At 40.7% G+C, this 16,764-nt stretch overlaps 1 protein-coding gene across 6 annotated transcripts in view; it reads left to right on the plus strand.

Moving 5' to 3' along the window:
• SAC8 (SAC domain-containing protein 8) overlaps positions 1-13,636 on the plus strand; it is a 28,662-nt gene extending 15,026 nt beyond the window's left edge. For 3 of the 6 annotated variants that reach the window (XM_078579029.1, XM_078579043.1, XM_078579064.1), the window contains 15 exons: positions 681-737; positions 845-878; positions 1,069-1,149; positions 1,234-1,340; positions 6,803-6,889; positions 6,965-7,042; positions 8,863-8,927; positions 11,193-11,291; positions 11,387-11,486; positions 12,332-12,440; positions 12,518-12,590; positions 12,656-12,749; positions 12,873-12,959; positions 13,035-13,101; positions 13,237-13,596. In XM_078579029.1, coding sequence (XP_078435155.1) covers positions 681-737; positions 845-878; positions 1,069-1,149; positions 1,234-1,340; positions 6,803-6,889; positions 6,965-7,042; positions 8,863-8,927; positions 11,193-11,291; positions 11,387-11,486; positions 12,332-12,440; positions 12,518-12,590; positions 12,656-12,749; positions 12,873-12,959; positions 13,035-13,101; positions 13,237-13,361 — 1,263 coding nt within the window. In that variant the 3' untranslated portion in view covers positions 13,362-13,596. Of the gene's footprint in view, positions 1-680; positions 738-844; positions 879-1,068; positions 1,150-1,233; positions 1,341-6,802; positions 6,890-6,964; positions 7,043-8,862; positions 8,928-11,192; positions 11,292-11,386; positions 11,487-12,331; positions 12,441-12,517; positions 12,591-12,655; positions 12,750-12,872; positions 12,960-13,034; positions 13,102-13,236 lie in introns of all 6 variants that reach the window. The other 3 variants (XM_078579035.1, XM_078579051.1, XM_078579057.1) reach the window with 3 other exon arrangements.
• The last annotated feature ends 3,128 nt before the right edge of the window (positions 13,637-16,764 follow it).

Below are 16,764 nucleotides of genomic sequence, written 5' to 3' on the forward strand. Positions count from 1 at the left end.
AATTTAGTTTACATAGGTCTCATTAGGGTGGTCTATAATGGGCCAAAAAGCAAGATTGTAACATCTAGATACAATGGTTATATTTGCCTAAAATTATAATGTGTGACACCTGCGACACATGTGCTACACTCAATGGAAGTATCTCTCATAACACATTCACTAAGTGAAACAAAAATAGACTTTTCATTAACTGGTTTTCTCTGGAATTCTTTTGTGGTTGGTCTTGTTTCCTTTTCTCTCAGGAACTTTCTCCAAAATTCTAACAAGAAGCAGTTGTGAAGACAAAAAAGAGGAAAGTGCTCACAAAAGGACTCTTTTTTGCTCTGACAGCTATTCACTGGTCAAAGTCAGGTTATACAATGTGTTCAATCGCAAAATTGAGCAGCTGTCCAAAATAATGTCAGGGCATAATGCAATGTATACATTTACACTTAATTTTCCGTGAATAGAAGAACTTGATTTGCTTATTAATTTCAGGCCCTCCGATAATGTTAACATAACATTCTCCTCAAATTCTGTTGCAGTCCTCCCATTTCAGCAGTACCTTTGCTCTAGTACAATTGGTCAAAATATGTAAATATGAATTAATAAAAATAGCTTTTGATATTTTTTTTCAAAAGAAAGCAAACTTCCGACATTATTTTACAATGTTTTTAAAAAGAAACGATTCATATTTTTAGGCCGATCCACGGTTTATTTGGAACCGCATTTTGTTGGAAGACCTGATTGAGTCTAAGGTAAGCTTGTGGAGGTAATTGGAGATTCTCAAATATGAAGAGGGACAAGTAGATAAAATTTACTGAATTTCCTTTTGACGTCTAATTTCTTGGTTGGAATTTTGCAGTTGGACGTTTTTTGCATCACTGTTGTGCAAGGAAGTATCCGCCAATCCTGATTTATGGGGATATGACGTGTGATATACTTATGCTTATTTTAATATCTTAACATAAAAACAATATTTTTCTAAACTTTGGTTTAGAATATCATGCGATTGAATTGCTGCTTTCAAGGATGTCAGTTGCATCTCATGATGGACTTTCCACAATGTCTATCTTAACAATTTTCCAGGCTTCCACAGTGTGGATGCTACTGTGAAAGGTTTACCGGCTAAACTGAGTTTAATTTCAAGGAGGTGTACATGGCGTTTGGGTACTGTCTAGCGAAATATTTTCCAGGGTTTTCAGAATTAAGCATTGTAAATATACTTGAAATTGTGGTTATATGGGAAATCAGGAACTCGGATGTGGAGAAGGGGAGCGGATCTCGAAGGCAATGTTGCTAACTTTGTTGAGACAGAACAGGTGTTTGAGTTTGAAGGTTTCATATCCTCATTTATGGTGGTAAAATCCTATGCCTAGAAATATTTTTAGCCTAACCTTTTGTCTCTCTCATGGACATACTGATATGGAATGTTCTATCTTTTTTATTTGAAGCACATTCTCAAAATTGGATATTGTTGAATGACATTTATACCCTTCTCGTCTTTCTTTTCTCTTTCTCTCTCTCTCTCTCTCTCTCTCTCTCGATATATGTATCTTCTGGAAAGAAACCTGAGAAGTGAAGCTATGTTTCATTAATATTTTCTCTTTCCTCGAAGCTCCCTTCCCCCTTGGAGCTTCTTCATGGTATCAGAGCCACCAATCGGCCGATCTACTGCCGGAGTTGCTCAGCATCGAGTTTGATTCGCCGGAGTTGCTCAGCATCGAGCTCGAAACCTAGCTGCTCGATCTACCACTGGAGTTGCTCGATTCGCCGCTGATTATAGCTCAGCATCGAGCTCGATCCGCAGACGTTTGATCTACTGCCGGTGACGCTCGATTTGCCGCCGACATTCGTCTCGATTAAGCGTTACGACTCCATTCTCCGAAGCATTCTGTGGACTATTATTATTGATAGAGCTGCGAGAAGGATTCATCTGGAGCGATCTCCTTCCTCGTCCTTGCCGATCTGCAGGCTGCCGATCTTCCTCCCGAGATCGGTTGCCGCGGCTCTGTTCCTCACTCCGCGGATCGTCGGCGAGGCTTGTCTGCTAGATCCTGATTGTCCACCCGTCGACTTACTCGATCCGCCGACTTACTCGATCTGTCGCTCAGTCCACCCGTCGGCATCGCAGATCCACCTCCACCGACGACTCCAGCATCATTAATCTCGCTGACCACCGTCGCCGGATCTCCTCCTGGGTATTAGCTCGAGGAGTGTCAATGTTCATTGTTTTCATCTCGTCTAAAGTATGGCCTCCACCAACTCCACTACTTCTGCTGCCATTCTGCTACCGGGGCCGCCTCACCACTCATCTGAATTGAACTCCTGGCACTATTCCTTGCCATGTACGCCTTCTGAGTTTAGATTCACTGGGTTGAATCTTCTTTAATGGCGTCCGTACGTTCAAATTACCTTGATAGGGAAGTTTATGAAGCATCTTGTGGAAGAGCCGCCGTCTCCCACAGCCTCTCACTATGAACATTGGCTCGATGTTGAGGGTGTAGTTCACAGGTGGCTTCTTGACAGTACCAGTCCACCATATGCGGCTGAATTCTTATCTCTAAACTCCGCCAAGGAGATATGGGATGCCGCTCAAGAATCTCACTCGAAGCGAAACAACTTGGCTGTTATCTATGAACTTGTGACTCGCTCCACTAACTTGGTCCAGGGCCCATGATCTGTTCGGGCTTATCACCTGGAATTGTCGTCCCTTTGGGCTGAGTTGGACCACTACATGCGACCTGATCCTCACTCAGTCGATCGTGGGTATGTTCTTGAACTCTGGGTGTTCAAATTCCTCATGGGACTGAATCCTGAGTACGAGTCTTTACGCGGTCAACTTCTTCATCACGAAAAGGTTCCTACCTTAAAGGAAGCTCTTGTGGTCGTTCAGATGGAGGAAACCCGCCTCGGCATATTCCACTCCGAACCTGTCTTGGTGATAGCCATTCAAAAGCTGGGGAACTCACAACCTACATCTGTTCGGGGTGTATCACCTCATATGTCCTCTCCTACTGTGAAGCAACCTAACATGAAACCCACGGCCCTGAAGTCGGCGACCACAGGACACGGTGCACATGGTGATTCTTCTCTTTTCTGCAAGTATTGTAAAAAAAGAGGTCATGCCAAGGAGACTTGCTACAAGCTACAGAGAAAAAATGCTCACCAAAGCCACTTGGTGACTCATATTCCGTCTTCTGCCGGGCCGTTCATGACTCCTCCTATGTCTCTTCCTGAGACACCTCAACCAACTGCTGAAGCCACATCTTCAATGGGAGACCAGCTTCGGCGCAGTGAAATTGACCAACTCCGACAGCTTCTACAGTCAAAATTTATAGACTCTACTTCCCTCGTTCATCAAGGTAAACATTTTTACTCTTCCACTATGCAATGGATAGTTGACTCAGGTGCCATAGCCCATATGACTCCTATATCTCAGTGTTTTCTTACCTACACCCCCTCTTCTAGCTCTCATACAGTTAGTACTGCCTCTGGTGACCTCCTCCCTGTGGCCGGTGTGGGGTGTGTCCAACTCTCTTCCTATCTCACCTTTACACATGCTCTTCATGTCCCATGTTTCACCCTGAGTCTCCTCTCCCTTCATCACCTCGTTCAAGACCTTGGTCAAGACGTATTTTTTACCCCTAATTCCTGCTTCTATCGTGATAAGGTGTCGGGGCAGATGACTACACTTGCTGAGGAACGAGGTGGCCTCTACATCCTTCACCATTCTCCATCCGCCTCTCCTTTGGTCCCTGCTCTCGGCGTGGCTCTCTCCACTGCGGCGCCGGATACTCTTTGGCTTCTTCACCATTGCTTGGAACATCCTTCTCTGCTTTGAAATTCATGTTTCCCCGTTTGTTTCATTGACGTCCTGTGGACGGGTTTGTTTGTGAACTATGTCGGTTCGCTAAACATACTCGGACAACATATCCTTCTTCTAATCCCTCTTCGCATTCATCTTCCCCTTTCTCCCTCATTCACAGTGATCTATGGGGGCCTGCTCCTGTTCCTAGTATTTCGGGCGCCCGATGGTTAGTCATATTTGTGGATGATCTTACCCGTGTTACATGGGCTTATCTTCTCAAGCATAAATCAGACCTTTCCCAAAATATAATTTCATTCCATGCCCTCATCCTAAATCAGTTTGCTACATCCCTCAAACGCTTCCGCTCCGATAATGCCCGTGATTACGTTAACTCCACCGTCTCTAACCTCTTTACCTCTCACGGCATCGTTCATGAAACATCCTGTCCCTACACGCCCCAACAGAATGGTCTTGCGGAATGCAAGTTTCCTCACATCTTTGACACCACTCGATCTCTTCTTCACATGAACATGCCCAAATATTTCTGGGGTGAGGCTTCGCTCACCGCAGTCCATCTCATCAACCGCCTTCCCTCTCGCTTTCTTTCCCCTATTGATGCTCTCCATCAGGCGTACCCCATGGTTTCTTTGAAAACTAAGCTCATTCCCCGTTGTTTTTGGTTGCACCTGCTACGTAACTAACCATCATCCTTCTCAGGACAAACTTGATGCTAAGGCGCTTCGCTGTGTCTTTGTGGGTTACTCTTCTCATCAAAAAGGCTTTAAATGCTATCATCCTTCTACTCACCGCTTCATTGTCCGTAAAGATGTCACCTTTGACGAGTCCACTCCATTTTATCTTTCTGGATCATTGTCCTCTTCTTCCTCTTCTCCTTCATGTGATGAGTCCATCGATCTCCTAGTTCCATTTACACCTCCCTCATTGTCTCCTCTCCCTGCTTGCCCTCCATCTGTTCTTCCCATCTTGGCTCCTCCACCGAAATTTGATGGGACCACATACAATCGCCGCCCGCGTCCTCTCTTGACTGTCTCTGGCCTGCTACGTATCTCTGCCTCGCCACCTACACCACCCACTGGTGCCCCGAACCCTCCATCTGGTGATGACCTTTCCATTGCCCTCCGAAAAGCCTCTCGCTCATGCACCTCCACCCCTCTATACCCATTGGCCAATTACCTTTCCTCCCATTGCCTCTCCCCATCTTACGGAGCCCTTCTCACCTGTCTTGATTCCATCGCCATTCCGAAGATTGTGGCTGAAGCGTTGGCTTCCTTTGAATGGCGACGCTCTATGGAAGAGGAATGGGCTGCCTTGGATAAAAACCGGACGTGGGATCTTGTCCCTTTACCTTCGGGTAAGCACTTAGTTGGCTGTCGGTGGGTCTATACTGTCAAGTACCAGTCCGATAGCTCCATCGAACGGTATAAGGCCTGTCTTGTGGCTAAAGGCTATACTCAAAATTTGGTGTTGACTATCTGGAGACGTTTGCCCCGGTTGCTAAAATGAACATTGTTCGTCTCCCTATTGCACTTGCGGCTCATTATGATTGGCCTTTTCAGCAGGTCGACATCAAGAATGCCTTTCTTCATGGTGATCATCATGAAGAGGTTTATATGGCCTTGCCTCCCGGCAATGCGCCTCCTTCTTTGGCGCTTCCCTTGGTGTGTCGTCTTAAGAAGTCCCTCTATGGCTTTAAGCAGTCTCCTCGGGCTTGGTTTGGTCGCTTTACACACTCGATGAAATTATTTGGCAACTCTCAGTGCAATGGTGACCATACCCTTTTCTACCGTCATTCCACATCCAGGGGAGTCACACTACTTCTTGTGTATGTGGATGACATTATTATTACGGGAAATGATTCGCAGGCCGCGGCTCAATTGGCGACTCACTTTGCTGGGGACTTTGCCAGTAAACATCGTGGCCTACTTCGATACTTCCTTGGCATTGAGGTGGCATATTCTGTGGCTGGCATTTTCCTTTGCCAGCGGAAATATATTGCTGATCTTCTTCAAGAGCTTGGTAAGGCGGACTCACAACCCCCTACTACTCCCATCGAGGTGAACCATCGGCGATCTTTGGCGGAGCATGAGGAGGCTGTTGATCAAGGAAGGTACCAAAGATTAGTTGGTAAACTGATATATCTCACTCACACTCGCCATGACATTGCTTATGCTGTGGGCGTGTTAAGCCAATTGATGCATTCTCCGAAGGCGTGTCATATGCATGCTACCAATCGCATACTCTGTTATCTAAAAGGTACTGTTGGTCTTGGTCTTCAATTCAAGCGTAAAGGTGGTCTCCAATTGGACGTCTATACAGATGCTGATTATGCTGGTTCTTATGTTGATCGTCGCTCAATGACGGGCTACTGTACCTTTCTTGATGGCAATATTATTAAATGGCACAGTAAGAAGCAATCTGTCGTCTCTCAATCCAGTGCTGAAGTAGAGTTTCGTGCCCTGGCATTACGGCTCACTAATCTCCTTACAGAGCTAAAGCTATTGTGTCATTAACCAACTCAAATGTTTTGTGATAATAAGTCGGCTATCAGCATCGCCGATGATCCAGTGCAACACGACCGCACTAAACATGTTGAAGTTGATCGACACTTCATAAAAGAGAAGCTGGAGTCGGGACACTTTTGCCTTTCATGTCTCATCCGCCCATCAACGAGCTGATATTTTCACCAAAGGACTATCTGCCCACGTTTTCAAGAATTGTGCGGCAAACTGGGAATGGATAACATCCACTCACCAGTCTAAGGGGGACTGTTGAATGACATTTATATCCTTCTTGTCTTTCTTTTCTCTTTCTCTCTCTCTCTCAATATATGTATCTTCTGGAAAGAAACCTGAGAAGTGAAGCTATTTTTTGATAATATTTTCTCTCTTCTTGAAGCTCCCTTCCCCCTTGAAGCTTCTTCAGATATCATTTTTTATAAATATGTTTAGGTGTACCATGAAACATGATGTATAGAATTCTTCCATTGCCTAGGTTAGGGGATCTGTACCACTGATATGGGAGCAAATTGTTGATCTGAGTTATAAGCCCAGGCTTAATATAATCAATCATCCAGAAACTGTATGTTTTTAATTCCTTAAACGCTTTAAATTTTAATTTTTAATCAATTATTGATAGTTTTTTTTCCCATTGTAGTCTAAAGTTGTCAAATCTCATTTCCAAAACCTTTCACAAAGATATGGACAGACAGTTGCCGTTGACTTGACTGATAAGGTGAGATTTCACTGGTACGGATGGTGTGTTTTCCTTAAAATTCCACAAGTCTTTTCCAATATCTATTGCAGAGTATCTATATTCTATTTATTTTATTTATCATTAAGCATCATCTGGAGTTTTACTGATTTGCTAGAGATGTAGAGGCTTGGGTCACCATCAGTTTGAGTGCAGCAGGGAGAATGTCTGGAGAAGGAAAAGAGGGCCATATGCAGAGGACTGAAGGGCAAAAATATTTAGAGGGCCAGGGAAGGGCCCAGCAGTGGTGGGGGAGACAAATCCATGTGGTAGCCTTCTTCAGGGTTGTCTTTTGGAGAAGTTGTGGGGGCTTCACGGTTCAAGAGGTCTGATATGTGTGATGGATGCAGTTTTTGGCATTGGGTGTGGTGAAACTGTGACAGTTAGTTTCATATGAGGAGCCGCCTTGGAAGTGTACGTTGCTGTTGGGGGGTGGATACAACGGGTCAATGAGAAGTACAATCGTGGGGTTTTGGTCTTCACAAGAGGAGGCAAAATGCTTAAGGGCTTTGGGGACGCCCGTTGGGACATGACCCATGCATTATTCAGGCTTGCAATTTATGAAGGGACTGCTCTAGACCACAGATTGGGAACCAGTGATTGAGGTGGAGAAGAGCCTTCAGGGTTGACAAAGCAGAATATCGTAGAAGGGGGGTTGTCTGGTGCTGCTGCGATCGGTACTTTCTGGGATCCCAATCTTTTGTATCTTGATCTTTAAGTTGCCAACGGAGGTTGGAAAGTGCGGGGATAGCTTGATGAGGAAAGAAGGGGGATGGCTTTGGCCTCCGGGAACTAGTTGATCAAGGAGGTTTTACAACTAGAAGCCGCCAAGCTGGGGCTGCTGAAAAGTGAGTGGGTAAGAATATGTGTCATGAAGAGGATATGTTTCTGAGGGTTTGAGGGACAGTTATGTCATGGGGCTGGACTGGGATAGCATCATGCAATTCCAGTTGGAGGGTTATCTACTCTTTCACATGGCATGATGCATATTTTTCCTCAAATCCATGATTTCTTCGGCACCACTCTAGAAGACGGCTCTTATTTTTTATACTGGTTGGATGACTAGTCAGCTCAAGGCATTCTAGGGAAGGAGTTTCCATGTGTATTCTCTCTTGCACGGAACTCTCAGGCTACGGTGATGGTAAGTGTAATACGATTTGGATGGCATTCTGTAAGACCGGAGGGTGGGAGATTTCTCGTGCATGCTTCTGTCTTTAATATTCCTAAGAACCTTGAATAGGAAACAAGGTGAATGGGCCTGGAGAGGCGCCTCATTTTTGGTAGGGCTTCCTACACAACGATGACGGACAGATGGAGACATCAGCTATCATTCACACATGTAAACTATATGAAAGCAAAAGGTTTTCTTAATGGTGAAAATTTATGGATGGCTACTCATCAGGTTGAAACTTGTGACGCAAGTCCTCAACAGAGTGTTCCTGAATATTTTGGCAGAGTGGGGAAGGCTCCTTGCAGTGTTGTGGGGGATATGGCTACGCTGCAATGAGGATGTGTTCATGGGAAGGGATTCCTTGACAGACATTGTCCTTGATGATTCTGAGAGTTTTTTTTCATACTGGTTTGGAAGGGTGTGAAGGGTGAGAGGGCCATTATGGTCATTCGTGTATTTTACGTTAATATATACTAACAACTTCAGGTTGATAACAGATCTCATGTGGTCTTGAAAAGTATATGTGATGCCTGAAGACTCATAAATTTAATTGTGAAATGTTGGTGTCATTCTCATTGGATTCTGATCAAACCTTGATCTCTTTTTGTTTCACCTATTTTTACACTGCTAGGAGGGGGATGAAGGCCAATTGAGCACAGCGTTTGCTGCAGAGATGGAGAACAATTCTATCTCGAGGTAATTTACACATCTAATACATAAATATAAAATTCAGCTTACACTATGAAGACACTGACATGTTCTTGATTTATTATAACTTAATGTAGGTTCAGCTTACACCATGAAGGTTGCTTTTAGTCAGGTGTAGAAATTTTTCAACAGCTTTACCTAGCTGGCTGTGAATGTAGCTGCAAGTCATTTTGTTGTGTTCTTCTGAAAAGTCTTAAAGCCTCTGAATTCTGATAGGATAATGTGTTCTAGGCCAGATCATTAACCCATGTAATAGGAATAACCCATGAAATGCTCAATAAAGTCTAGGATCCTGAGGAGGTACTTTGGAGCACTTTTCATCAAAAAGACAAAGGACCGCGACTAGGACCAACCATTAAGTCCAGTCTAGAAGTCCATTATCTACGTTTCTATAATTTTATTTTCCATTCTGTGTTAAGTACCTTGTAGGGACAACTAGGGTTTGGCATGAAGTTGATTGGATTTTCTTGAGCTCTCGAGCAGGAGATGCCCTGCTGCATTCTGCAGGGTGAAGACCACCCTCTATCTTCGTACCCGAATCTCTCTCTGATAGGTTCCTGTGGGGGAACTTACCAGATTTCTATTGGGAAACTGAACTTTTGGTAAGTAAGTTTGGGTCTTTCTTTGGCTCTATCTTCTCATCTCTTCCTCAATGTGTTCTCTTGGAGAATCTCTCTCATGGGAATTCTGGCTTGTATTCTCCCTTCCTCCCCTCAAATTATGAAACCCTATGGCACCATCATGCTTATTAGATTGACAAAAATGATTTGAATTCATTATGTTTAATATTATTATTAAATATATTTATTCATTATCAGATTAAATTTGAATTCTTATTTCATTACACATTTCCTATTTTTATGCAACAAAAGCTATGAGGTTTTCAGTTCCAAAGCCAGGGGATATTCCTCCTGTCTGCCCCTTTCACTTATTGGTCAATCCTCTCCACCACTCTTCCTCTGCCTGGTCCCAATAGGAACCAGGTTCCTGTCAAAATCCACTCTGTTAACCTAGTTCAGTTTCAGAAGCTTGTAATGGGGGGAGATTTTGGTTGTATCTGGAAATTTGAACTCCAGAAATGATTTATATTTTTCCACGAGAGCACAGATACTCTAATAAGATCTTTCAAAAGGTAGGAAACTGGATCCTATATGACTGGTAGAATAGTATAATATTTCTGCAGCAGTTAAATCCACAATGCTAAGATGTGACTATAAATGTTTTATTGAATTTCATTTAGACCCTTAATTTTGAAAAACTAGGGAACACAGTTTGAAACTTTACTGTAACGTGGCTGTCATGTAAGTCATCTTGAAAGTTAAATTTAGGATGCACCGGGAAGAACGAGGGAGGAGAGAGGGAGAGAGAGTGACAGGCACAGAGAAGGTTAAACAAGAAAGGGAAACTATTTAAAATCTGTGGGACGAAAAATAGCTCGCAATTTTTTTGACCTTTACTTCCTTAAAATTCATAGATAATGACCTCAATACTTCCAACATAACCAGCTCACCCCACGCCAATATTTTTGGTCATAGGATATTTTTGTATCGGCGTATCCTCTTCCAGGATGAGACCTTGATATTGGATGTAGATGGATCACATGTGATCCCCCTGACCCTGAAATAGGTGCCCATTGAAATAACCCCTAAAGTTGGCGATTTCTCAAAAAACAAGAAAAATGTTAAGATTTGTTGTGATTAAAATTGGGACACCATAAGTTAGAAATGGGTGAACTGGTGGATAACGTGGTAAAATGAGGAAACACTCACAGTTGTGCAATTTTTTATTATGTCCTTTCATTTTAATGTATTCTATAATCTAAAATCCTTCTGAGGTTCTATCACTGAGATTTATTTTGATCTCTTTCAGTGCTATGGAATGACATGATAAAATGCACATCTCAAAACTCTGTGGCAATTTAAGAACGTAGGATATTCAGTAATCAGCTTGAGAGGAAGTGTCGATTGGTTATATTACTTGTCTTTATTTTTGTTCTTTATTATTGTAAATTTTTGGCCAGACCTATTATTGTAAATAATGCTTTTACGACCTCACCGTGAAGAATACAAGTTTTGGTGTTCCTCTCACTTTTTGTGATGAGTCACTATCCCTACTCTTGACGAGTCCTGTTGTTAAATTGTAACATTGATGTGGAATTAGATCTTATTCGTTATGTATTTTTTCCCTTAATTAAAGTTTCTGTGATGATCGCTGGACAAATCAACCAGCTACTTAACTTTAAATATTTCCCAGATATGTCTCCTTTGATTTCCATCAATTCTGTGCAAACGGAGACTTTCACAACTTGGAGCGTTTGTATGATCTAATATCTTCGGATTTTGAAAAGCAAGGGTATGTTTGGATTCTTCGACTTTTTCTACAATGTGCTCCCCAGCAATGTGCTTTCATGAAATGTCTACTTAGTCGTTTTTTTGCCAGCTGAGCAGGTATTTCCTCCAGTGTCCGGATGGCCAAATTGCTGGGGAACAGAGTGGGATAATTAGAGTTAACTGCATTGATTGCCTAGACCGCACTAATGTCACCCAGGTCTTAAACTTTGTAACGAAATATTGGTTGTAGTTCTTGAACAGTTACGCATTAAACTCCTTTTCAATTATCCGTGAGAAATTTACTCACAGCTGAGTATTCTGAAAGATAGTAATCGTTTCCATCTGAAACGGCCTTCCCAGAAATTAAATTTATTTTATGATGTATAAATAATTTTGATAAGACCCTCGTTTGGCTTGCCTAAGACTCAGAAGAATTCAAATATTGCAACAATGTTGTCAATGACAATAGAGGAGACTGAGGTTCGAACGATAAGAAAGGGATTGGATAGAGGGTGGCGAGCTAGAGAGAGAGAGACGCCAAGAAAGTGAGGAGCGGTGATCCCCCCTCGCTGGTGTGCCTGAGATCCGGCTGCCTGGCGTTCCTGGAAGCAGGCGAGCGAGGTCGGAGAAGGGTTAGGGTGGTCGAGAAAGAGAAAGGGATAGAGAGCAGGGAGAAGGAGGCTTACTAGGGTTCTCCGATGAGTGACTTCTTCCTCCTCCGTCTTCTCTTATGACTCACGGGGCTCTGCGCATCAAAACCCTTAGTGGGTTTAGGCTTTTTCGGGCCACCTTTCGTGGGCTGAAAATACAGGGGGTCGTTTGGCCCCTTGCTGTCGTTGGTACTTCTGGATCGGGGTCTTAACAGATTTGTATGCTAGTTTTTACAGAGTTTTGAACACAGTGAGTTGTATTCTGTTTCAAGGGATTACTCTTAATTTCCTGAGTTTTATTGTGTGCCGTACCTGAAAATCCACATTGATAGCTCTTTGCCTTATCATTATTGTGAGACTGAATAGTTCCATGTAGAGTGCTTACATGCATAATTTATGTTTGGTTTCTCAGAGCTACATGGGAAAGAAATCTTTGGACATCCAGCTCCATAAAATAGGAGTGCTGTCCTCAGATGAATGCATATCTACAGACGATGATCTCTACGAGAAATTTAGATTATGTGAGGACATAGCCAATCCTTTTGGTCTGCATTTATTGCCTACATACTTCTCTTTTCTTATCTCATTCCCTATCTAGTGTGGGCGACAAACGGTGATGACATTAGCCTGGAATACTCTGGCACTCCTGCCTTGAAAGGGGACCTTGTCAGGTGCATTCTTATCCGCAAATATTTTCTGCATTCCTGTCTCTGACATCTTCTCTCAAACAATACAGATACGGAAGGCAGACAATATTTGGCATGCTCAAGGATGGGCTTAGCGCGCTGTCTCGATACTATCTTAATAATTTTCAAGATGGACTTCGTCAGGTAAACTTTCCCTGATAATATCAACCCCAAAATGTGGAAAATATTTACCACTCTTCTCCTCAAGAGATTGGGTCTACTTTTTCCTTTCCACGGACTTAAGTTTTTGTCTTCTTTTCCTGCCAGGACGCCTTGGATCTCATCAGCGGCCATTACTTGGTCCACAGAAATAATCCTTCTCTCTTCCAAGTCGATGGGTTTGAATCTCTCTCGGTAAGCCTACTTATTTATTAGTTGAGTTGCCTTTTTTTCTCGTTGCGCAATTTCTTCAAGTGCAGTTCTATGCAGTATCTTCCTGTGGCATGTGCTGTGATAGTGGGAGGTATTTCATTAACGACCATCCAATCCAACCCAGGTACCCTCACTTTTTATTTTCTTGGAATGATTTAATCCTAAATCATACAAAATGTTGATCTTTAAACAAAATAACCGCTGACCTGTCCATTTAAGAGTGCCGAATGGTGAGACCCTATGTGAAATATTGACTCAGGACGGCAGATGAACCGCTTTTCTTCATCTGTGCTTTGGGCTGCTTTGTCCACTGGAGTTCTGGTTGTGGTTAAAGTCAATGGTAGGCAGCTCTGTTCCAGGCCGCGGCTTTGCAAGTTGGTTTAGTGGCAGCAAAACAAATAGTATTATTTGCGGAAATGAAGGTGATGCAACAAAGGGGCTTTTCTGGGGTCAATTTTTTTTTACTAATTCAGGTTATAATATATCCCTTTTTTACGTCACTTTCCAGGGGTTTATATTAAATCATGTTTAGCAGAAAAGAGGCTCTCAGGAGGGCTAAAGATGTTGACCACAAATGAATGAATTAATGGCATATTTTAGATGTTATTATTTCATTAAACATTGAGCTCAATTAAATTCACTGTCATCAGCTTGGATAATGTAATCCAGTTTATCTACAATGGTTTGTACATTAATATTATAATAAGGGTTTTATGAATCCTATAGCTTCTAAGTGCAACAAGTTGTGTCATTTTGAGGGTATTGACTGTTGACCATGTTTGGCAATGAAACCCTAAAAGTTATGTCATGCATAAAAATTACATGTATAGATGTACGAGGAAGTGAGAACAAATAATTGGGCCAAATTAGGATCCACTCTTTCCCGTCTTCCCCCCTCTTCCATGTTCACGCTCCCCCCTTCCATTTCCAGTCCGTGCTTGCGCCCCTTAAAATTTTTCATAAGGTCACCTAGTCATTTTCTTAGTTTTATTAAATTCTCTCCCGTCACATCATTTCTTCCTCTCTTTTTCTTTCCTACTTTTCTTCTATTTTTTCTCCGTTTCTTATTTTATTCGTTTTTTCTTCTTTTGTTTTTCTTTTCATCTTCCCTACTTTTTTTTCTTCTTCATCATCCTTCCATATTATGCTCTTCTTCTTTTCATCTTCCATTCTTTTTTTCTTCCTATTTTTTTAATAATATTTTCGTCTTCCTCACTTTTCTTCTTCTTATTTTTTTAATAATATTTGTATTTTTCTTTCTTTTTTGTTCTTAATTTTTAACAGTATTTTCATCTTCCTTTTTTTTTATTCTTATTTTTTTAATAATATTTTCATCTTCCTTTGTTCTTATTTTCAGGTTAATATCTTCTACTTTACTTCTTCATTGTCATTTTATTTTCTTCTTTTTTTGGTCTCTTCTTTTCATTTCCTTTTCATTTTTATTCTTCTGTTTTCTTATTATTATTATTATTATAATTATGTTTCTTTCTTCTTCTATCCTTTTTTGTTTTCCTTTTTTTATTATTTTTTGTCTTCTTCCATGCCTCCTTACATTTTTTGTTTGACTTTGGCAATAACTTGACAACATGAATGGACCGGGACAAGATAGGCCGCGGACAAGATTGGACCACGTTTACATAATGTTTAGGTCCTTGCAAAACCGGGACTGTCAAATCCTAGCCCTAATGAGCCAAGTGGGAATAAGGTGGGAAACAACGCCTAAATCAATGGTTCATCAAATAAACTACTTTAAAAGTAACATGCCATGTGGAGTAAGAAGAAACAATACAGAAAGAGAACCAGATAACATGTGTTGTGAGTAACATTCACCTTGCAGATTCATCAGACACCAAGATAGCTATTTTTTAAACATCAATACTTATTTGATATGATTCTCTAAAAAATTATTTAAGCAGCAAGATAGTTATTCGGTGATCTGATTCTTTTGTTAATATCTTTTTAAATATTCTAGGTGTTTTTTCCACTTCATTTCTTGCTGACATGCTGCAACAAGCAAAATCTGGATGCTGACAGTAGAATATTGTAGACTGAACAAAAGTAGTGGCTAGAGATCATCATGCCAAATGCTTGATACTCTCATTTTTTAATACAAAGTGAGATTCACTCAAGTCTCATAGATAAAAAAAGTTTGGATGGTAAATATTTGATCTCTTTCAAGAATTCAAGCTTGAAATAGCAAAAAATATTTTGCTGACATGGAAAACCAAAAATGTCCTGCTAATTCCACTTCCCTTGAGATAAATACATTAATATCTTCTTTAAAAATTCCATTAAGACCTTGTTTATGGTTATTTTATGTATTGTACTAGTTTCAATCTTCCACATCACCACTATATTTATGTCTTCATCATTCATCATGAATACATGGTTTCATATATTTACATGTTATTGAAATAGAAATAATTATTCAAAATAAAAAAAATTAAGTTAATTATAGAACTTAATTATTTTTTTGTCAGTATGATGATTTTCTATTTTAAAGACTTTTTCACTGTATTATTAAATTAATTTCATCAGGAATCTTATTAATAGAACAATACCGTACATTTGAAGTTTTTGAAAAGTAAGCTTCAAGAAAATTTGGATCTTATTGGAAGGACATGTGGTTTGTCAGACCAACATATATGGTCACATATCATGGTCATTGGCGTTTAGGTAGCATTCAGTATAGAAGCTTACGACAGAAGCAATTGAATAGATCCCAGTTCTCAAGCCCTAAGACGCATGGGGTGTGTGGCACAACACTAGGGGTCACAACAGTTTTTCCTCAGTAACACAAAAATATGCACTGCTTGGATTTATCTAGAAGAAAAAAATGATTTGTGCTTATCTGAATTATCATCATTGTTTCTCATTTGGCAAATACGGCTTTGACAGAATCAGGCGTTGTGAAACATATACATTGAATCAGAGTATGATTTTGGATTACTCATAAAACTGAGATCCAGAAACTTCAAAATTTCAAAAAAAACACATCAATTAGTTTTGAGACGAGGGAAGAATAGATAATTAAAAAAGCAACCTGTTGTAAGTTCAGATCCAGATAAGGTCTATTTATTTTCAAGTTACTGTTTAGTTACAAATATGTCGGATTGATGAATTCATCCCAAGGTTTCTCTTCTTATGACATTCCGATATCTTGGTCATAATGAACACCTAAAAGATCTTCAATCTCCCAATAGTTGTAACTTTATTGATTTTATCCTCTTAAAGAAGGCATTTACATTATTTTACAAAAACCTTAAATTTTTATAAATTTTGCCTGCTTCATGCCAAAAAAAAATAATTTTCGGGTAGCTTAAATACGTTGTGACGCAGACACACATACACACACTTATAATCAGCTTCCATGTGCTTGGGATAGTCGTGCAAATTCAGATGGTCACCTAATCATTACAGTTCAGTCAAATAGGATAGTTATATGTCCTAATTTAGGGTCTCTTTTAACAAAATTAATTCAGACTTGGCCAACAATAGTTTAGTGATTTTAAAGTTAGTTACTCTACACGAAATAGGGCACGAAAGGGGTCTATTAATAGTAGTTAAAGATGATTTATAGAGGACAAGGTGGCTTGTTTGTAAGCGTTTTGGATGATCTTGAAAAGCTTTTTTGAATTATACCAAGGAAATATCTCCATGAAAACTACATGAAAAAATATCTAGACTTTGAAATTATTTTACCCAAAAATAGATGCAAATATGAGTATTGAAAACCCATGACTTTGCCATGATGTGTTTGCTTATATTTAAGCATCATCATCTTGTC

Source organism: Wolffia australiana, chromosome 1 (assembly GCF_029677425.1).
Source record: "Wolffia australiana isolate 7733 chromosome 1, ASM2967742v1".
NCBI classification, from domain to species: Eukaryota; Viridiplantae; Streptophyta; class Magnoliopsida; order Alismatales; family Araceae; genus Wolffia; species Wolffia australiana.